This window comes from Carassius auratus, chromosome 13 (assembly GCF_003368295.1).
Source record: "Carassius auratus strain Wakin chromosome 13, ASM336829v1, whole genome shotgun sequence".
NCBI lineage: Eukaryota > Metazoa > Chordata > Actinopteri > Cypriniformes > Cyprinidae > Carassius > Carassius auratus.
The window spans coordinates 16,211,459-16,234,661 of NC_039255.1; the positions used below are offsets into that span (position 1 = coordinate 16,211,459).

The 23,203-nt window shown below is 37.6% G+C and overlaps 1 protein-coding gene across 1 annotated transcript; it reads right to left on the bottom strand.

The window, feature by feature from the left end:
• Positions 1-503: 503 nt before the first annotated feature.
• Positions 504-21,794, bottom strand: LOC113112870 (NACHT, LRR and PYD domains-containing protein 12-like). Its single transcript, XM_026278787.1, has 12 exons — positions 21,706-21,794; positions 15,578-15,660; positions 15,296-15,409; positions 14,492-14,605; positions 12,612-14,387; positions 12,270-12,443; positions 10,190-10,363; positions 9,751-9,924; positions 7,218-7,391; positions 6,374-6,547; positions 2,235-2,413; positions 504-1,886 (listed from the first exon to the last, which is right to left on the bottom strand). Coding segments are annotated over exons 2-12 (3,105 nt in total). The 5' UTR covers positions 15,628-15,660; positions 21,706-21,794; the 3' UTR covers positions 504-1,884.
• Positions 21,795-23,203: the final 1,409 nt, after the last annotated feature.

A 23,203-nucleotide genomic window follows, 5' to 3' on the forward strand; every position in this document is an offset into this window, starting at 1 on the left:
AACATTTTTAATGCGTCCTGCTCAATTTTATTTAATAAAATCAAAAAACTTTAGTTTGTTAATCTTGGGACTTTTCAAAGCTTCTTTATTCGATAGTTTATTTTTTTGTTTGACCATAATCAAGCCCTAAGACACTCTCGGTTTCTGCTTGTGACCGACTTTTTATTTTCTTTCCCAAAATTCACAAATGCTACATTGATATAATAACAATACTGATGTTATTTCACCAAATCTCACTTTTCATTGTTTAAAATTATTACATCTTTCTGAGTTTACCCTTTTAAGCTCATCATGTTTTTACCGGTTTGAGTACTGTTATTGACTAAATACATGAATAAAAGATGACGAAAGCTTTTCAGTGATCTTCAGTAGCCTAAATGAAAGAATATAATACACAAATCTAAGAGCATTACTTTTGCTATTCTCCAAAATAAATGAATATCTCTACAAATCGTGTGATGTTTCAAAGCAACTTTATTTGAAGATATTTAAACACAACTTTTAAACAGTAACGACATTCGAATAATTAGAATTTTATATATTTGGATGACAATGCAGATGACTGAGAGCTGATGTAGCCTTGTGCTTGTTTAAGTGGCCTTTCTGTGTGAAACTCCTTCCACACTGCAAGCAGCTGAATGGTTTTTCATCATTATGAATCCTGAGGTGCAGCTTCAGATGACTAGGTGCTATAAAGCTCTTGCCACACTTAAAACACGTGATCCCGCACAGCATCATGAATCTTTTGGTGCTGATTCAGAGAGACCCGCCGTGGTTAGTCCACCTCCCCACTGCCACCTCTTTGGGCTTTTTGATTTTCAAAGTTTTGTAAATTTAAATGGTTCGCCTTTAAAGAGCGTTAAAGATTGCTGGGCTTCCAGTCCATCAACACCTCGTGATCTGAAGCTGAAATGCTTTCCAAGATCCAAAAGGAAAACGAAAGTAAACAAATGAGCCAAAATGTGTCTTCTGTTAAATGTGGTGTCTTCTAATTTCTAACCTCTAAAAAAAAGTTTTTTTCATTCTAATAAAAGTTTCCAAATAAATACTCTTATTAGAATTAAAGATAATTAGTCCAGTTATGTAATGTGGAGTGAAGTTCATACAGTAGTGGATATTTTTGTAAAAAAATTGCTTTTTCAGCAATCTGGCAATTTTAATAAGTCATTTAGATTGTCATATCTAAAATAGGTTAATATATTACAGGTTAAGAAATGCAACATTTTAAATATATATTTCTCTTCAGTAGTCAGGTTATTAATGCCCTGTAATGTAAAACATGTCAATTTACACTAAATGTACACTGGAATTATGTGAAACATAAATTGTTGTTAAATTAATCTTTCTTCCATAAGCAAAGCTGTCTATAGTCCACATTATATATTTTTTATACAATGTCTATGGATTGTTAATTAAAGTGTGTTTACTTTTGTCATTCCATTCCAGTGTCTGTTGTTCACACAAAAATGAAAACTCTGCCATCAAAGAAACAAAAAAGTTTGGAACAAGTAGGGAATAAGTAAATTATGATAGAATTTCCATCTTTAGGTAAACTATTCCTTGTAGTGCAAATTATGTGTTATGAATCTGTACTATAATCAATATCTAGCGAATTCAAAACCATCCCAAATAGTACACAGTGGTTTTCAACATTCATGCACAGACCATCATTTACAAAACTGAGTCTTCAATTATACAGCAAGTTCAGGTCCTCTATAAAGAGATAATTGTGGAAATCTAATGACAACAGTACTTCAAAAAGTGTGACCACTGTGTGTCTCTGTCTTCAGTCTCTGTTGATTGTGTGACTGTGTCTCTGTAGTGGTTCTTTATTCACCATCAGCGGATCCTGAGGAAACTGGACTGATGTCTAAATACTGAGAGTCCTGCAGTAAAACACACGAGTATGGGACATCACTGCTGTCATATCACATCAGCAGATCCATTTCAGAAAAATACAGCCAGAGATATATGCATATCTATATTACAGCTAGAGATATGAATGAAAAACTGATCATAGATTAATAACATTTCAACAACTCTCTCTTTATCACAGAGACACTGTAAAATATTCCTATATTCATAGATCAGTCACATGACAGAACTCTTATTAAACAGTTTAAAGTACAGAGACTAAAGTGAAGGTGAATTGTTATCTTCTTCAGGTATAGACATATGATGCTTGTTACTGAACTTGGGTGCATTTAAAAAGTTTTAAATATAAATGTACTTACAATATTTTAGTTTCTCCAGTTTATATTGTGGATCATCCTTCAGATCAGAGAGCAACTTCACTTCAGATTTTTGTAGTTTATTCCCAATCAGATCCAGTTCTCTCAGGTGTTCAGGGTTTGATCTCAGAGCTGATGTCAGAGCTGCACAACCTTTAGATGTGACACCACAATCTCTCAACCTGTAGAGAACAACGACACACTGTGAACTGTAGTTGAAGTATCTGTAATTTGTTATTGCTATAGTATTGTTATAGTCTCAGAGCAGGAGAGGAGATATAATGAAAATCGCTGCCACATAGAATGAGATTTATGCATGATTGTCACGTTGTCAGTCGCTGTTTTCCTGGGTGTTCCCTAGTGAGCTCACTTCTCCTTAGGCACTTCACCATAGGCACTTTAATTCCTCTAGTCTGGTCCTGTTTTCACAGTAATTGCACTCCAATTAAATCGCACAGGTGCTGACAATACTTTGTCATTAGTCTCCTTCTATATAGCTGTCCTTCTCTGTTGTTTGTATGGAGTTCTTACCCTGTGTGTACTATGTTCTTGTCTCCCGAGACTTCCCCTTATCTTCTCGTTCCTCCGAGTTCCCGTTCCGTTTCATCCGGTTCCCTCTTTTGTTTTGTTTTGTTTGTCTCCTAGAACTGTTTGTTTTGGATTACCCTTTTTGTCATTAAATCAAACTTGCAATTGGATCTTACCCTCTCCTTATGTTTCCTAATACACAAATGCCACAGAAGGACTCCATCACCAAAGATCCAGCGGTATGTCTGCTGTCATTTCCTTCCCAGCCAGCAAGCGGGAGAAAGGTGGCTTTGAGGGCTCTCGCCTAGTGGTGTTCCGGGGGACCAGGGGAGGTCGCTCCAGAGCAAGCGGTCGAGAGGAGGTCCGGCAGCGATCTCCACTGTGGGCTCCCGTTGACCCGGGGTTCGGTTGGGGGCCGCCATTTCCCCAGTATGTCCCGAGAGGAGAAAGGAGACGCAAATCGGCTGAGCCAGCACGTTGTATCAGATGGCCGCCAGTCCTGTGCTGCTGCACAAAATGGCCGCCAACCCAGCGCCGCTGCGCGGCATGGCCGCCAACCCACCCCACGAGGCAAGATGGCCGCCAGCTCAGAGCCACAGCACAAGATGGTCGCCAGCTTAGAGCCACAGCACAAGATGGCCGCCAGCCCAGGGCCACAGCAACAAGATGGCCGCCAACCCAGCACCACGAGGCAAGATGGCAGCCAGCACAGTGCCACAGCACAAGATGGCCGACTCAACGCCTGAGTCTCCAGACAAGGTGCTACCGACTCATGGAGGGCGGAGGAGGAGGAGACCGGCGTCTACCGTTCCTCTGTGAACTCTCCAGAGCCGAGTCAGGTTCCGGTGAATTCTCCAGAGTCGAGTCAGGTTCCAGTGAACCCTCCAGAGTCAGGGCTAGTCACCGGTGGTCTTCAAGGACAGAGTCAAGTCACCGGTGGTCTTCGGGAGCGGTGTCGGGGCGGCACCGGTCTTCTGGAGTCCGGTGGAGGCGCCATGGGATTGCCAGAGGTTCGTTCTCCCGTTGGTCGGACCACACGGATGTGGTGGTCTTCCGCTCCGCCCTGGGGGGGCTTCTGCCGTGACCTCATGGTGGTGATGGTCCTCTGCTCCGCATGGGGGGGCATCATGTGATGTCCTTTATGGAACCATGTTTTTGTAATTTTTGTTTTCTTTTGCTTTCTGTTTATCTCCTTCTTTGGACCTGGCCCTCCGTCCCTCCCCTTTATCCTCCGCCGGTCCACCACCCTCCTGGACTCCTTGTTTTGTGTTACACCTATCCTGTATTTGTCTTCCCATTTTACCTGGTTGTCCTGTCTTGTCTTCCCATTCTATCTGGTTCTCCTGTCTCTGTTTTCTGTCCCTCCCCCTAGTCCGCCGCCTCTCCACCTCCCTCCTACCTCTTTTTCTGTTGGGATTTCCTGGGTTTCAGGTGGAGCATCTGGCAGCTGCTCCGTAGGGGAGGGGGTAATGTCACGTTGTCAGTCGCTGTTTTCCTGGGTGTTCCCTAGTGAGCTCACTTCTCCTTAGGCACTTCACCATAGGCACTTTAATTCCTCTAGTCTGGTCCTGTTTTCACAGTAATTGCACTCCAATTAAATCGCACAGGTGCTGACAATACTTTGTCATTAGTCTCCTTCTATATAGCTGTCCTTCTCTGTTGTTTGTATGGAGTTCTTACCCTGTGTGTACTATGTTCTTGTCTCCCGAGACTTCCCCTTACCTTCTCGTTCCTCCGAGTTCCCGTTCCGTTTCATCCGGTTCCCTCTTTTGTTTTGTTTTGTTTGTCTCCTAGAACTGTTTGTTTTGGATTACCCTTTTTGTCATTAAATCAAACTTGCAATTGGATCTTACCCTCTCCTTATGTTTCCTAATACACAAATGCCAAAATGATGTTCAGTGCTGTTTGAAACAGTCATGTGCTTCAGGACTAAACATACACACAAAGTTAAATGTGAGATATTGTCTCATAGTGATATAAGGACATATCTGTCTGGGGAAACAGTCAGTTACCTCTGATAAACACCTACAGGAGGACATTTGCTTTATAGGACCCACATGTTCCCCATTACATATCATATAATATAACTCTTGTGATCAAACACATAATCGTGTCATGTTTGGTCTCATCTGGCAGCTTGTAAACTAAATAGAAATGTGATGAACTCAGAGATATTCAAAGTCTTAATATAAAAACTATTGCCTACATATGCATGCACACGAAAATAAGATGAAAATTAATAAAAAAGAGAACCAGGTGAAGAAGTGCAACTAAAGCTCTAGTACGTAGTTAACGGGTGACAGAGAGGAGTGGCAGGACAAGTGATGTGATGTAAATAAATGAAATTAACTTTATCAGTTATCAGAGACTTTTGAGATTTTCTGAGATTTAGTGTCTACTGAAAAAAAAGTACAATCTAATTTTACAAATGGCATTAAAGGACATGTCTTACTAAGTTCAAAGATGCGTGGCTATCAATGAGTTGACCTCCAGTTTACAGTCAGGATTCACCAGTAAATCAGAGAAAAGTGTCATTTATTTTGTTAGTTTATTCTCAGTCAGATTCAGTTGTCTCACATGTTTAAGGATTGATGTCAGAGCTGAAACCAGAGCAGTAAAACCTTTATCTGTGACACCACAATATTTTTAAGCTGTTCAACCTTTATTGTTCTGTTCCAGTGATGAGCTGTGATAAAGGATATCTTCCATGTTTTATCTAATGGTGTGTTTGTAAGGGCTGTTTATGAATATGAGAGTCATGTGACCATCCTAAAGGAACAATCTCCAGGAGAACTTAACAGCCACCCAGATGAAGTGAGAGATTTATGGCTCAACTTTGGCCCCTTAACGATTTACTTACTGTACGTTAGTTGTAATTTACTTATGAATGCAAACTTGTGTCAGGGAATATTGCCTATAAATAACCAAATTTGTCTGTACTTTTAGTATATTAAAACCTGTAGAAATGGTTTCTATATGTCTATAACTACTTGTTTTTCTGTGTCCTAAGTTAGTTTGAGGCTGAATGTTCTTAATTATTTTATAGGGGCTATTCAAGTAACCTGGTCATCATTTAACATAGTATCTCTGTATGGGGTTAAAAAAAAGTGATGTAATGGCATATGATGCACAGAACAAGCTGTTTTTTTAAGCATAGTGTCATAAATGACTGTTGTGTCAGCCCAAGTCTGCGAAGTGGTGCAGGAAAACAGTCCTTGCTTTAGACTGTTTTAGGCATGGGAAGGTGTCTCTTTGCTGCTAGATAAATATAGGCAGCATGGCACAAAGTTTCATGTGGTCATCTACTAATTAGGAAAATATTAAAAATATTAAGTATGCTTTTTAAAACAAAGAAATGGAGGCAGGCTAGTATGTGCAAACAGTGGGAAACTCTGTATAATCAACCCAATTAAAATAAACTCAGTCACTTCATTTATAATTTATGTAAACACTATGTTTGGATTCATGAAACTAACAGTGTGTGACTTTCAGCTCATGGGTTCAAACATTTACTGATTCAGCTCATACAGCTGAACTCACAGAAGCTGAAAGAGGGTGAACACTTCAAATCTATTTTACATTGTTTTTTGTGAAAGAGTCAAAAATGATCCTACCACAGTTTCTCCAGTTTACAGTGAAGATTCTGTAGAACATCAGAGAGCAGCACAACTCCCAAATCTCCTAGTTTATTCTTAGACAGATTCAATACTCTCAGGTGTTCAGGGTTTGATCTCAGAGCTGAAGTCAGAGCAGCACAACCTTTATCTGTGAGACCGCAATCACTCAACCTGTAGAGAACAATGACATCTCTTTATTCTCTCAGCTCAGATCAGATCAGTTTAGCAGTCAATCTATTTTTAAAGAGAAAGAACTTAAAGTCATATCAAAGTTTGATGGATCACCGGACTGTGGTTTTAAATGTCATAGAGCACAAAATATGATAATACTAATTAATTAAGTCATTTATGAAGTCTTATTCAATCAGGACATTTTTAAAAATATTTCTTATTTGCACAATGTTTGTATTTTATGGCAAATGTCTCATGTCATATATATTGTAATTAAACACAATAGTTCTTAGACAAGTTTCATTTGTTATGTAGATGTGTAATATGTGGTGATTTGTTTGCATGTATGTGTGATTTTACACGATTTAAATATTATTTTAGAAGGGGACACTGCAGAAAGATAAATGTAACAGTAAGAATGAATCCAACATATTTCTTATTTCTCAGTTCTGACTGTGTTGAGCTTGAGCCTGTTCAAAGTCTAGAAACTGAAATGTTGATTGTGTGTTTCAGTGTGAATCTCAGTCCTGCAGTATCATGTTACTGAGGAGCAGATCATGTATTCAATCATTTACAGCTCAATCAGCTGAATTCATAGCAGCAGAAAGGCTGAAGGCTTCAAATATACGTTACATTATATTTCATGGGTGAGTGTCAGTTATGATCTTACCCTAGTATCTCCAGTTTACAGTGAAGATCCTCCAAAGTAGCAGTAAGAAGCATCACACCAGAATCTTCTAGTTCATTCTCAGACAGACCCAGATGTCTTAGGTGTGAGTGGTTCAATCTCAGAGCTGAAGCCAGAGCAGCACAACCTTCATCTGTGAGACCACAATACATCAACCTGTAGAGAACAATGACACACTCTTCACTCTGACCAGTTTAGCGGTGAATCAATTATTAAACAGAAAGTACAAACTTAAAGCACAAATCAACATAGTATATTTGATGGATCATTGGACTAAGATCTAAAATATCCCAGAGCACAATACAAGATCATACAACTTCTTAAGTCTCACTCAATTAGTATAAATAATATTTATTATTTGTACCATGTATGTATTTTTATATGATATGTCTCATGACATACATATTGTAATTTATCACACTTTTTTTAATGGATGAGTTTCACTGATACAGTTAGACCTGTATGAATATGTAATGATTTGTATGCACGTATGTGTGATTTTACACAATTAAAACATCTTAGAAAGAGTCACTGCAGAAAGATTAAAAGTAAAAATGAATCCAGCATGTTCCTCATTTCTCAGTTAAACTATGTTGAGCTTGAGTCTTTTTAAAGTCTAGAGACTATCAAACAAGAATTGTGTGTGCTCAAAAAGAACAAATACGTTCTCAGGTGCGCAGAGCAAAAAGGAAGAAAGTTTTAGTTCAAAGTCTAGAGACTGAAATGTTGATTATGTGTGAAAGTTTGTTTCAATGTGACTCTCAGTCCTGCAGTATCATGTTACTGAGGAGCAGATCATGTATTCAATCATTTACAGCTCAATCAGCTGAACTCACAGCAGCAGAAAGATGCTTAAGTGTTCAGACTAAAAAAAGTTTTCAGACTAAGAGCCATGCAATCTTCCCATTAAGGACTGATTATGAAAATGGTATAGTTCTTTTGTTTAGCAAACATGATACTTGACTCTGAACTGCTGCTAATCATTATTCTTTTGTATTTAATATTCTGACCATTGGTACTAGTTACATTTCGTCATTGCATCGTGGTTATGTTTAGGCGCGACTCATAATAATCTACACCCCGCCTCCGCGGGGGTGTCATAATGTTCAAATACAGTTGGTTGCGCACTAAAACAAACCAAACAAGCATTCCAAGCGTTAAGTCTGATGACAAAAGCAATGAGTTATCTGCAGGCTTTTCCTTCTCTCTTACTTCCGGGCGTTCCATTGGCATTTCCCATGTCAATTGCGACCAGTCGAAAAGCAGTTTATGATATATGTTCAAAGACTCATCTGACCCATGAGTGATGTGGATATTGTCACGTGACCAGGAGTGATTCTAGGATTTTCATTTTAGCAGGACTCAGCCCCCAATGAGGGTATGATATTAATAAAATAAAATAAAAAATTTCACTAATAGGGTAGGGTGGGATACTAAACTTGCAGTATTCCACTGTATTGCATAGATGGGTATAACATTTGAGTAATGAATAAGCCAAATACAAGTCTTTCTGATCACACACACACATTTACTGTACAAACAAAAAGAGGGGCCATAGTCTGCCGCCGTTTTCTGAGGACTGAGGCCGGTGACACACTGGCTGCGTGTCGTCTCTGCTGCATGCCAAAAGCGTGGTGGCTGCTTCGCGTTTTCTGTGTCTTTACACACCAGAAGTGTGCCTGACGCGCCGCTGGCGCGCTGCTGCTGCTGTAGGTGACATAGAGGGAGGCCACTGAAAAAACAGGCTCTTGTCTTCATGACAACAATATAAACTCTTTTTTTTATTTTTTTTACACACCTACTGATAGGACACCGTCAACAGTATTGACGGCAAAATGGAGTATGTTTGACAGGTGCAATATTTGAAAATCTATAATAATTTATTTTATTTTTTAAATTACATTTATATCTGAATTTATGTCCACCTATAGACTTTCAAATATCAAAATGTCATGAATTAATATGTATTTGTGTACAAAATGACATATAAACATATTTTCCTAGTATATATTGCCTTGAAACGCTTCCGAAACGCGCGCATGTCAGGTGAAAAATAGGCGTCGGTTCTATTTCTAGAACGCGCGTCTCACGCAGGTAGTCTGCATGCTCTAACCTGTTAACATGGGAGTCGAATTAAAAACAGACATGCCACGCAGCTGAGACGCTTGCGCGATGCATCCAGTGTGTCGGCGGCCTGAGGCGATCACGAATTTGTGTAGTTTGTGAAGCTAATCACAACAGTTTTAGGGGGTCTGAGTAGAAGTACAGCAAAGCCCCCCTAAATATGGTCTAGCAACACCAATGCACGTGAATGCATTTTGGTTTGTTTCAACAGGTTCGGACCAGAGCAATGAGTGTGGTGTGAACCAAAACGGCTGAAAATTTTTATAATGTATAATTTTTTGCACTTGGTCCCGACCAAATGAACCGAACTACAGGTGTGAGAGCAACCTTAATTTTTTTACAAAGCTGTACTTTACTTTGTGTTTCATGTCTGAGTCATATATGATCTTACATAAGTTTCTCCAGTTTACAATGATGATCCTCCAGTGCAGCAGTAAGATGCATCACACCAGAATCTTTTAGTGTATTCCGAGACAGATTCAGTTCTCTCAGGTGTTCAGGGTTTGATCTCAGAGCTGAAGTCAGAGCAGCACAACCTTCATCTGTGATGCCACAGTAACTCAACCTGTAGAGAACAATGACACACAAGTATGAATCCAACATGTTCCTTATTTCTCAGTCCTGACTGTGTTGAGCTTGAGTCTGTTTAAAGTCTAGAGATTGAAATGTTGATTATGTGTGAAAGTGTGTGTTTCAGTGGGACTCTCAGTCCTGCACTAACATGTTACTGAGGAGCAGCTCATGTGTTCAATCATTTATATCAGATGAACACACAGCAGCAAAAAGAGACAGAACACTGTTTTGTGGGTGAGTGTCAAATATGATCTTACCGCAGTTTCTCCAGTTTACAGTAAGGATTCTGTAATGCAGTAGACAGCAGTTTGACTCCTGAATTTTTTATACTATTCTCAGAGAGAATCAGTTCTCTCAGGTGTTCAGGGTTTGATTTCAGAGCTGAAGCCAGAGCAGCACAACCTTCATCTGTGATGCCACAATTATACAACCTGTAGAGAACAATGACACTCTTCACTCTCTCAGTTTAAATCAGTTTAGCAGTGAATCTATTAAAGAGAAAGTACAAATCAGTAGTCACGTAAGTCTAGTGCCAGACAACAAAACATGATTGTAAAACTTCTTCATTGCACCATGTCTGTGTTTTTATGCAAAATGTCCTATGCTAAATTTGTTAATTAATTAATCACACTATTCCCTACACAAAGTTTCAGTTCTAATATGTAGTTATTTGTGTGCATTAATGTGTGATTTTACAACAATTAAAATAATAATAATATACTATATTTATATTGCCTTTCAAACACCCAATGACACTTTACATAAGATAAATAAAAGATACTATACAACACATAAACAGCCAAACAGCAGACAGAGGTGAAATAATATGCAATATACAAAAGCATTGAACAGTATATTAAGGTATATTAAGGGTCTGGAGTAAAGAGATAACACCGCAATCTTGTGGTAGTTTATTTCAGAGCTTGGCAGCAAAATGCAGAAATCCCTACCACCCACACTAGATAGTCGGAATTTAGGTACTGCAAGAAAATTTTCAGAGCTCATTGTATGGGCAGAGACATGGGGAGAATTAATTCAGAAAGGTAAGAAGGTGCTGAAGATTTTTTGGTGAATGTAAGGACATGAACAGCTGAATTTTGGATAAGCTGCAAGCAATTAAGGACTTTGTAGGGTAGGCCATAAAACGGTTCCTGCCTCCTTTTCCCTCTGACTATGAAGGTTTTATAGCAATACAATTAGATTTCAATTTATCAGTGCTAATGAACTGTTGCCTGTCTGAGAGATATGAACCTAGACGGTATCAGTAAAACTGATCTCCGACAAATGAGATAGCAGTACAAAACTGTATCAAAAGCTGCACTCGGGTCTAAAAGAACCAGAAGGCTAAGGGCACCCAAATCAGAAGCAAGGCGGAGGTCGTTCACTACTCTTAAAAGGGCAGTTTCTGTACTATGGAGAGGGCAAAATCCGGATTGAAATGATTTATACAGATTATTTTTATCCAAGTGAGTCTGTAATGGTTTGGAGACCACCATTTCTAGGACTTTTCTAGGACGATCTAGCTGACAGGTAGAGGGGGTTACAGTTCATAATTAGTTGTTTAACCACAGATGTATTAGTGCTCTATTAATAATAGTGGACAGGTAAAACTAGAGCATGCTTTTTTTATACTGTGATATGGGTAGCATGAATTAGAAGACACGTTTTCTTATAGAGTCGTTCAAGATGTTGGAGTTAACCAATGGGGAAAATGAGCTGAGGGGGTGGTTCTAAACTTTAATGGGGCCCAAGCCTCCAGGACATCAGAATCAATCTCACCAGGACAGGAGAAAATAACAGAGAGAGGCAAAGAGGAAGCATATATTATAGCAATAGAGAAATTGTCAGTGTCTGTGTTTTTCAGGTTTATGTAAGATATTGTTGATTTGGTTTTAGTTTTAGCAAGGGGGAGACAAGAGTCAATGAGTTTATGGTGAGATATGCCAACATCAAGATCCTGGACACAGACATTATTAATGCCATCTGAGCAGATTAGGTCAAAGTTATGAGAATGAGACTGTGTAGGAAAATCATCATCTTGTGAAAAATCGAAATCCAACAATATTATCAACAATAGTAAAAATGAATACAATATGTTCCACATGTCTCAGTTCTGACTGTGCTGAGCCTGGGTCTTTTTAAAATCTAGAGACTGAAATGTTGATTGTGTGTGAAAGTGTGTTTCAGTGTGAATCTTAGTCCTGCAGTATCATGTTACTGAGGAGCAGATCATGTATTCAATCATTTAGAGCTCAATCATCTGAACTCACAGCAGCAGAAAGACTGAACACTTCAAATAAAACTGTGTTTCATGGTGAGAGTCAAATATGGTCTTACTGCAGTTTCTCCAGTTTACAGTAAGGATTCTGTAATGCAGTAGACAGCAATGTTACTCCTGAATTTCCTAGACTATTCTCAGAGAGAATCAGTTCTCTCAGGTGTGAGGGGTTTGATCTCAAAGCTGAAGCCAGAGCAGCACAACCTTCATCTGTGAGACCACAATACATCAACCTGTAGAGAACAATTACAGAGTACAAAGTATGAGCCTCATTTAAGAAATAATATAATGATTCTTCATTGCACAATGTCAATTTCAAGTATTTAAATTCCTTATTTGCATAATACTGATAACTAAACTCTGGGCAACATCTGCAGCAGTCAAGGTTTTGTGATACTTACTGAGCTGATTTGGATTCTTTAATCACAGGCAGCAGCTTCTGAAGAACTTGCATATTTTCAGCATTATTGTTTCCTCCAACAAACTTCTTGAGCTCAAACTCACCAAGCTCCTCCTCTGATGTCAACAAAACAAAAGCTACAGCTGACCACTGAGATGAAGAGAGTTTGGCTTCCTTTGTCTTTCCAGATTTCACATATTGTTGTATTTCCTCCACTAGTGAATGATCGCCCAGTTCATTTAGACAGTGGAACAGATTGATGGATTTCTCTGTGGAGTCAATGGTCCTGATTTTCTTCTTGATGTACTCAACTGTTTTCTCATAGCTGTCAGAGCTGCTTCTTGTCTGTTTCATTAATCCTTGTAGGAGAATCTGGTGAGACTTTCCTGACAGACCCAGAAGAAACCGCAGGAAAAGGTCCAGATGTCCATTTTTACTCTGTAGAGCCACATCCACAGCTCTCTTGTGCAGGTCAGATAAAGTATGCATGAAAAACAGTGAGAGGTCAGAGAATACACTACAGCAAAACTGTGAGCTGTTCTTTATAAAAAAGAGGTGCACATATAGAGCCGCTAGATGTTCCTGAACACTCAGATGAACAAAGCAAAAGACTTTCCCCTGATACAAGCCAGACTCCTCTCTGAAGATCTGAGTGCACAATCCTGAGTACACTGATGCTTCTGTCACATCAATGCCACACTCTCTCAGGTCTTCCTCATAGAAGATCAGGTTGCCCTTTTCCAGTTGTTTGTATGCAAGTTTCCCCAGTTTGAGGATCATGTCTTCATCTGTCACCTTCTTCTCATAGTCCTTCTCATGTTTGATGTTGGTCTGAAGGATCAGGAAGTGTGTGTACATCTGAGTAAGAGTCTTGGGAATCTCTCCACGCTCTGCTCGACTCAACATCTTCTCCAGAACAGCGGCTGAGATCCAGCAGAACACTGGGATGTGGCACATGATGAAGAGACTCCTTGATGACTTCAGGTGTGAGATGATCCTCTCGGCCAGACTCTGATCACTGACTCTCTTCCTGAAGTATTCCTCCTTCTGAGGTTCATTGAAGCCTCGTACCTCTGTCACTCGATGGACACACTCAGAGGGGACGAGATCAGCTGCTGCAGGTCTGGAGGTGATCCAGATGAGAGCAGAGGGAAGCAGATTCCCCACAATGAGGTTCGTCAGCAGCACGTCCACTGATGCTGATTCACTTACATCACACAACCTCACATCACTCTGAAAATCCAGAGACAGACGACACTCATCCAGACCATCAAAGATGAACAACACTTTATATTCATCACTGGATATTTCCATTTCTTTTGTTTCAGGGAAAAAGACGTGAAGAAGATCTGAAAGACTGAGTGTTTTGTCCTTCATCAGGTTGAGCTCTCTGAAAGGAAGAGGAAATATGATCTGGACGTCCTGATTCTCTTTCCCTTCAGCCCAGTCCAGGATGAACTTCTGCACAGAGACTGTTTTTCCAATGCCAGCGACTCCCTTTGTCAGCACAGTTCTGATGGGTTTGTCTTGTCCAGGTAAAGGTCTAAAGATGTCTCTACATTTGATCGGTGTATCTTCTGTCACTGCTCTCCTGGATTGTGTCTCAATCTGTCTCACCTCGTGTTCATTACTGATCTCTCCACTCTCGCTCTCTGTGATGTAGAGCTCTGTGTAGATCTCATTCAGGAGTGTTGGGTTTCCCTGCATCGCTGTTCCCTCATAAAGACACTGAAACTTCTTCTTGAGATTTGATCTAAATGTGTTGAAGACTTCATGACTGTAAAATCAATATACCACATTATTAAACAAGTTAATAAAGATAATATATTTTTAAATTCGGTATCATATCTTCAAGTCTTATATTTTACAGAAAGGCAAGACCTGAGATCAGTACATGTTTCTCCACTCTCAAAATGTACTGGATGATCTATATACCCTTCATTCCTCATAGACACACAGCTGACCTCTGATTCTGAACTCTTCTGATGAAGTGAACTATAACAAAGTGAGATTAAAGATAATGCTTTGAATAACCGTATAAAAAAAAGAGATCACATTTATTTATTCCAAAAATACACTTTAAAAAACACTTTGACCATTTTTATTTGCAATATTGTTATGGCCCACTCGTTTAAAGCCACAACATAGAACAGGGACCAGACAGCCATATCAAATGAATGCAAGTTTGTTTTATTAATATATACAACAATAACCTATAAACAATATTAAAGGGGTCATATGATGCGATGTTGCCGCCGCTGAAAAACTTATAATAACCACAACAAAAACTTTAAGCAACATGATCAAATAAATGCATAAAAATTACAAATGATAAAGAAGTTACATCCTGATCAGGAGCCACTCCAGAGAGGAACTAGTCCCCCGGTGAGTCCCTACCCCAAAAGAAACTTAGAGCATTTATATACTCTAATAAATGATAAATTAACATGGAGAACGATTCAGAGATTCCCACACTCTACCCCAACAGGTACATGAAAGGGTGAGGGTCGAAACAACTAAATTGATGCAAGAACTGTAAATTGAACCAAGAACTCTCATAGATTTTTCACTATATAAGTAACAATATTTATGTTAAAATCTATAAATGTAGAACAAGAATTTTTCATATCTGATAAGATAAAACTACATACTAAATTCACATCTTTAATGTGGAAAATGGTATACCTGAGATCAGTCTGTATATATGCACTCTTAAAATTTACAGGATGACCTATAGACTCGTCACTCCTCACAGACACACGGCTGGCCTCTGGTTCTGATCTCTTCTGATGAACTGAACTATAATGGGACAGATTTCATCCTTCATGATTATTTTGTCACTTTTGTCAAAAAGGTGGTCTTATTGATTTTTTTTTTTTTTTTAATTTATAAAACCTTAATTTCGATGTTATTTTTTAAACTTTAATATTTTTAAACATGTTTTAATATAGTGTTTATTGAAAGTACCTGCATCCTGGAGAAAGATCTTCATATCTGGGTGTTTGTGTGTCATCCATGATGAAAGTGAATTCTGATCTACACCACTGACTCTGGATAGAAATGACAAAAACACACTATTTCATCTGAACGTATCCTGAGAGTCATAGTAACAGGATCAGCTAAGCAAATTTGATTTAAACATTTTTAATCCTGTATTTAACCTCAGAACGATCTCAAAGTAAAAAGAGGTGCTAAAGTCAGATTTTGTGATGGCCGTGCTTTAAAATAAAATTATTATAATCTCGATTCAAGTGATGAAAAAAGGTAAGCCATGCCTGCCTTAAATGTTTGAAAATTATTTACATTTGAAAACATTTGTTAGAAATTTTGAAAAGTAATCAATAAGTAAACAAATGTAATTAGTTACATTACTTTAATAAAGTAATTGAAATTACAGTTACACTACTTATTACATTTTAAATAGGGTAACTTGTAATCCATAATTTATTACATTAGTAATTTGTAGTAAAATGTATTACAAAGTAACCTTCCCAAGACCTTTATGTGACCTTATGGACATTTTTGTCTTTTCGGTTTAGTTTTGTTAATCATTTTGCCTGGCATTTTGACACAGACATGTACATGAATATTTCCTTTAATAAATTCATTTTAAACTAGGTACAAAAAGTAGTTCCTCTCAGGACCTTAAGGACAAAAATGTCCTAATTAAGACCCATTAAAACTGCAATTTTAATCCCAGGGCCATTTAACTATATAATGATGCAATAATTCTAACTAGGCTTTGTTGGCAAGGCTTCATAATAAAGATGGACTATTTTTTACTAGATGGTGCCATTTTTGGAGATTGGTATATATGACACATTATTTTTAATGTTGTCATTATTAGAATTTTGACACTTGAAAGGGATAGTTTACCAAAAATAAAAAAATCAGATATTATTTAGCTACTCGCCCTCAAGTTGTTCTTTTCTTCTGATGAACACAAAAAAGGACATTTTGAAGGATTTAGGTAACCACTGAATTATATAGTACGGGAAAAATCAAAGTCAATGGGGACCAGAGAGTATTCTTAGCAATAAAAAAAAAAGTGTTGCCATCTAATTTTCAGGGGAAGTTGCTAAAGGAAATTATAAAACGGATAGTTTCGGTCCTTGATTCTGATTGGTCGAGTCACATTTGAAGATGTTGTAAATTACTCTACAAACACACACCTTTGTTTACTTCTCTGTGTTGCTCGGTTTCTGAGGAGGAACTACATAGTTTGCTGGAGAAAATGTATTTTTCTATTGCCCTTTTTCTATTTCTTTTTGAGTTGACTTTAAAATAGACTAAATTAAACAAAGCCCTTAACTTAGAAAAAATGCATATTTTTCTGAAAACATTTTTTATATAATTAATCTGTTTATATATATATATATATATATATATATATATATATATATATATATATATATATATATATATATATATTATTCATTAGTCAAAAGTAATTCAAAAGAAACCATCATATATAAAATTTTGTAACACTGTTCTTAAAAAATATTTTGAAACCCTTTCTAATATAAGATCATAAAATAAGAAGCTTATTTATAAGAAGCTTTTCAAATTTATGTAAATGTCCTAATGTATTGTTTTTTATCCATTTTTTTTTCGTATTTTTATTGTTTTTGTTTATATGTATGTTTATATTCAATTTGAATTTTGTTGTTGCTGTTATGTTTGGCATGCTTTGAGATGTGCATCGTTTGCGTTTACATTATGCTCTGTGTGAATGAAGAAACTGAATAAAGAAAAATATATATATTATTGTTTGGTGGAATAATAGCTACTGTTTTTACTTATATCAATACACTTTATTTGCTCTGTTTTATTCTGTGAACTTTTACTACATATTTGGAATAGCTTAACCGTTTTATAAAAGCAATAAGCCTCATGAAGCCGTAGTGAATTTGATAACCTTTGATAACTGTAGGGTGAACCTTATGCTCAAAATACTGCGGTCAAGCCAGCCGCCAAGTAGAAAAGCACGGTCAATCTAGCCGCCACGTTATTTCCAGGGTCTTGTATAAACTGCGTATTACGGTAATACCGTCTGAAAACTGATCTGAATGGAGTGCTCTTCCAGCGAACGCTACTTTTTCCCCCAACACACAGTCCGTTACTGTCTGATGCTGAATACCAAAATAAAAAGCCTCTAATACTCATATTACAAAATAAGAACACTAATATATGTTTGCTGCATCTCTACATTTGAAAAGCTATACAAATAAAAGTTCTAGAATGCACAGACTGGTTCCACCTCAGACAGACAGTACAGTGTCAGCTTCATGCTGCTGCATCTACTTTCAAATATCTATAAAAATAAAAGTTATAGATTGCACAGACCACTTTCACCTCAGATTGAGAGTACACCTTATCACCATCTCAGCTGCATCGTTTCAGGACTGTCTGATGCGTAATTACAAAATAAAAGCCCCCCAAATATCATAAATGAGATGCTGCATCTCTACATTCAAAAATCTATAAAAATAAAAGTTAAAGATTGCACAGAACACTTTCACGTCAGATTGACGGTACACCTTGCCACAATCTCAGCTGCATCGTTTCAGGACAGTCTGATATGGAATTACAAAATAAGAGCCTCCAAATTTCAAAAACAAGCTTCTGCATCTCTACTTTCAAAAATCTATAAAAACAAACGTTATAGATTGCACAGACCACTTTCACCTCAGATTGAGAGTACACCTTGCCACAATGTCAGCTGCATCGTTTCAGGACAGTCTGATGTGAAATTACAAAATAAGAGCCTCTCAAATCTCATAAACAAGCTTCTGCATAAAATATATAAAAATATACAAAAATAAAAGTTAAAGATTGCACAGACCACTTTCACCTCAGATTGAGAGTACACCTTGCCACAATGTCAGCTGCATCGTTTCAGGACAGTCTGATGTGTAATTACAAAATAAGAGCCTCACAAATCTCATAAATGGGATGCTGCATCTCTATTTTCAAAAATCTATAAAAATCTATGTTATAGATTGCACAGGCCACTTTCACCTCAGATTGAGAGTACACCTTGCCACAATGTCAGATGCATCGTTTCAGGACAGTCTGATGTGTAATTACAAAATAAGAGCCTCCCAAATCTCATAAAACAAGCTTCTGCATCTCTACTTTCAAAAATCTATAAAAACAAACGTTATAGATTGCACAGACCACTTTCACCTCAGATTGAGAGTACACCTTGCCACAATGTCAGATGCATCGTTTCAGGATGGTCTGATGTTGAATTACAAAATAAGAGCCTCACAAATCTCATAAATGGGATGCTGCCTCTCTATTTTCAAAAATCTATAAAAATCTAAGTTATAGATTGCACAGGCCACTTTCACCTCAGATTGAGAGTACACCTTGCCACAATGTCAGCTGCATCGTTTCAGGACAGTCTGATGTGGAATTACAAAATAAGAGCCTCCCAAATCTCATAAACAAGCTTCTGCATCTCTACTTTCAAAAATCTATATATATAAAAAAAAGTTATAGATTGCACAGACCACTTTCACCTCAGATTGAGAGTACACCTTGCCACAATGTCAGCTGCATCGTTTCAGGACAGTCTGATGTGGAATTACAAAATAAGAGTCTCCCAAATCTCATAAACAAGCTTTTGCAGTCTATATGCAATCTATAAAAAATTTTCATATGTAATTTTGAAAGTAGAGCTGAAGCAGCTTGTTTATGAGATTTGAGAGGCTCTTATTTTGTAATTACACATCAGACCATCCTGAAACGATGCAGCTGACATTTTGGCAAGGTGTACTCTAAATCTGAGGTGAAAGTGGCCTGTGCAATCAATAATTTTTTAAAATATATAATTTCGAAAATAGAGATGCTGCAGCTTATTTTTGAGATTTGGGAGGCTCTTATTTTGTAATCTCACATCAGACCGTCCTGAAACAATGCATCTGACATTGTGGCAAGGTGTACTCTAAATCTGAGGTGAAAGTGGCCTGTGCAATCAATAATTTTTTTAAATATATAATTTCGAAAATAGAGATGCTGCAGCTTATTTTTGAGATTTGGGAGGCTCTTATTTTGTAATCTCACATCAGACCGTCCTGAAACAATGCATCTGACATTGTGGCAAGGTGTACTCTCAATCTGAGGTGAAAGTGGCCTGTGCAATCTATAACTTAGATTTTTATAGATTTTTGAATGTAGAGATGCAGCATCTCATTTATGATATTTGGGGGGCTCTTATTTTGTAATTACACATCAGACTGTCCTGAAACGATGCATCTGACATTGTGGCAAGGTGTACTCTCAATCTGAGGTGAAAGTGGTCTGTGCAATCTATAACTTTTATTTTTAAAGATTTTTGAATGTATAGATGCAGCATCTCATTTATGATATTTGGGGGGCTTTTATTTTGTAATTACGCATCAGACTGTCCTGAAACGATGCAGCTGACATTGTGGCAAGGTGTACTCTCAATCTGAGGTGAAAGTGGTCTGTGCAATCTATAACGTTTGTTTTTATAGATTTTTGAAAGTAGAGATGCAGAAGCTTGTTTATGAGATTTGGGAGGCTCTTATTTTGTAATTCCACATCAGACTGTCCTGAAACGATGCAGCTGACATTGTGGCAAGGTGTACTCTCAATCTGAGGTGAAAGTGGCCTGTGCAATCTATAACTTAGATTTTTATAGATTTTTGAAAATAGAGATGCAGCATCCCATTTATGAGATTTGGGAGGCTTTTATTTTGTAATTACACATCAGACTGTCTTGAAACGATGCATCTGACATTGTGGCAAGGTGTACTCTCAATATGAGGTGAAAGTAGTCTGTGCAATCTGTAACTTTTTTAAATATACATTTTTGAAAGTAGAGATGCAGCATCTTATTTATGAAATTTGGGAGGCTCTTATTTTGTAATTCCATATCAGACTGTCCTGAAACGATGCAGCTGAGATTGTGGCAAGGTGTACCGTCAATCTGACGTGAAAGTGGTCTGTGCAATCTATAACTTTTATTTTTATAGATTTTTGAATGTAGAGATGCAGCATCTCATTTATGATATTTGGGGGGCTCTTATTTTGTAATTACGCATCAGACAGTCCTGAAACGATGCAGCTGAGATTGTGGTAAGGTGTACTCTCAATCTGAGGTGAAAGTGGTCTGTGCAATCTATAACTTTTATTTTTATAGATATTTGAAAGTAGATGCAGCAGCATGAAGCTGACACTGTACTGTCTGTCTGAGGTGGAACCAGTCTGTGCATTCTAGAACTTTTATTTGTATAGCTTTTCAAATGTAGAGATGCAGCAAAAATATATTATTGTTCTTATTTTGTAATATGAGTATTAGAGGCTTTTTATTTTGGTATTCAGCATCAGACAGTAACGGACTGTGTGTTGGGGGAAAAAGTAGCGTTCGCTGGAAGAGCACTCCATTCAGATCAGTTTTCAGACGGTATTACCGTAATACGCAGTTTATACGCGACCCTGGAAATAACGTGGCGGCTAGATTGACCGTGCTTTTCTACTTGGCGGCTGGCTTGACCGCAGTCTCAAACTGACCTTTCAAACTGATAGAGATTTAGGCTATTTTTAGTTCGGGCGTCACCGTCACACACCCGTCAATTAAATAATCTCCTGTTGGCTCAAAAAACACCAGTTACGAATGAAGAACCAGAAACAGTGTTACGTTTCTCAAGTTCCTTCGCACATTTATAAATTTACCAATATCAAACTCAACAAAGATGTCCCAACATTACATATCAGTCTTCAATATTTAAACAAGCGCAAAAATAAATAAATAAATAAATAAATCGAAGAGAAACCTTAAGAATCTCAAAACGCGACAAAAATAATGGTCTGTCATTGTAGTCGCGCAGGCTTTTGTTTACAAACCGTCTCAGGCAAATTTGAACACTTTTCGTTAATAAAGTATCAGCTAAGTTTGAAATACAATTAAACAAATCAAAACGAACAAAATCAAAGTGTTTGTGTGTGTGTGTGTAATATAATATAATAGGCCTATTAGCCTATATTATATTATATGTGTGTATAGGTATGCGGCGTGTAAATTATGAGAATGTGTAATATGAGTGCGTTGAGATTAGTCCTACCCTGTGCTGCTGGTCTTCGCTTGCAGTGGAGTTCTTGTTGCTCTCTAGCACAAAGATCAGATTCTGACAGCGATCTCCAGCTGCGCACACCTCTGCCGCACGCCCCTTCCGCTTCCGTCTCTCACGCGTCCCCAAGCTCAACACCGTTGCCAACTAAGTGATGATGACTATTTGTATTTATGTTCTTATTTAAAGTTTTTGAAAATATATAACATACCTGTTACTCCACCAGTTCGCTATTGTAGATAGCATACGCCATGGGATTCTTGAATCAGCAAGACCCCAGTCTTCTTTGTCATTTGGGCAATATTTGTTTTTATCTTCTTCTGGGCGGAAAAGGAGAATTAGCCTATCTCCCATACATTGTGTCCGCATGGAATAGACAATTGATCAATATTCCAAGAAAGTGTATATATATATCAAAATCGACAAGATGATAAGCAAGTGCTTTAACAAGTCCCATTTAGCTTAACGCAGTACACATAGCAAGTTTTTTTTATTATTTACAAAAAGAAAAAGAAAACATAGAATAGAAAAAGAATAGAACAATAGTGTTAGTTTTTTTCTTTTTTCCATTGCATAATAAAAAGAAAACAATTATAATACAAAAAGAAGCTTTGTTTTTTTTTTAAGAAAAACAAGCAGTTGAATAGAGTGCAAGTCTAAGAGGGGCACGTTTTTATTTTATTTTACACACAAAAATTTCTCGTGAGCATACAAAGGTGTACTGTTTTTTTTTTTTTTCTGCAAAGGTCCCTCTAGGGGCTCCCTTTTTTCATCTTTTTGTTTAATTGTTCTTTAAGTTTGGTGTTCACATGAATCCTCATTAAACAGACTAAATGCTTTAGATGATCGTGTCTTCTTCTTTCACACATTTTGCTCGTAATAAATTCCAAGAATAAAAATACATAAATCTGACATTACTAAAGCAACACTTTAAAAGAAAATCATCTCTGCAAATCTTGTGATGTTTCAAAGTAACTTTATTTGAACAGATCAAAAAACAAAACTCTATTTGAACAATAACAGAACATTTGCATTATCAGAATCTCATTTATTTGATCTACTGCGCAGATGATTGAGAGCTGGTGCTTGAGGTTCCTCTCCAGCGTGTGTTTGAATGTGTTTGTTTAAGTGGCCTTTCTGTGTGAAACTCCTTCCACACTGCGAGCAGCTGAACGGTTTTTCATCATTATGAATCCTGAGGTGCAGCTTCAGATGACTAGGTGCTATAAAGCTCTTGCCACACTTAAAACACATGTGATCCCGCACAGCATCATGGACCTTTTGGTGCTGCTTCAAAGAGTCCCGCCGAGGAAAACTCTTTCCACACACAGAGCATTTATGGGGCTTCTCATTCATATGAAGTGTGAGGTGTTTTTTTAGATTTGCTGATGATGTAAAGTCCTTCCCACACTGATCACACTTAAACGCTTTCTCTCCAGAGTGATGCAGCAGATGATAAGTGAGTCCTGATGACTGTATGAAGCTCTTCCCA

What these genes read in the sequence shown, in the direction of transcription:
- LOC113112870 (XM_026278787.1), bottom strand. Translation starts at nt 15,627, where the DNA reads ATGGATGACACACAAACACCCAGATATGAAGATCTTTCTCCAGGATGC. An exon ending in GATCTTTCTCCAGGATGCAG is followed by an intron (nt 15,410 to 15,577) that starts GTACTTTCAATA and finishes GTCCCATTATAG; the next exon opens with TTCAGTTCATCAGAAGAGAT. An exon ending in TGTAAACTGGAGATACTAGG is followed by an intron (nt 6,548 to 7,217) that starts GTAAGATCATAA and finishes TGTTCTCTACAG; the next exon opens with GTTGAGTGATTGCGGTCTCA.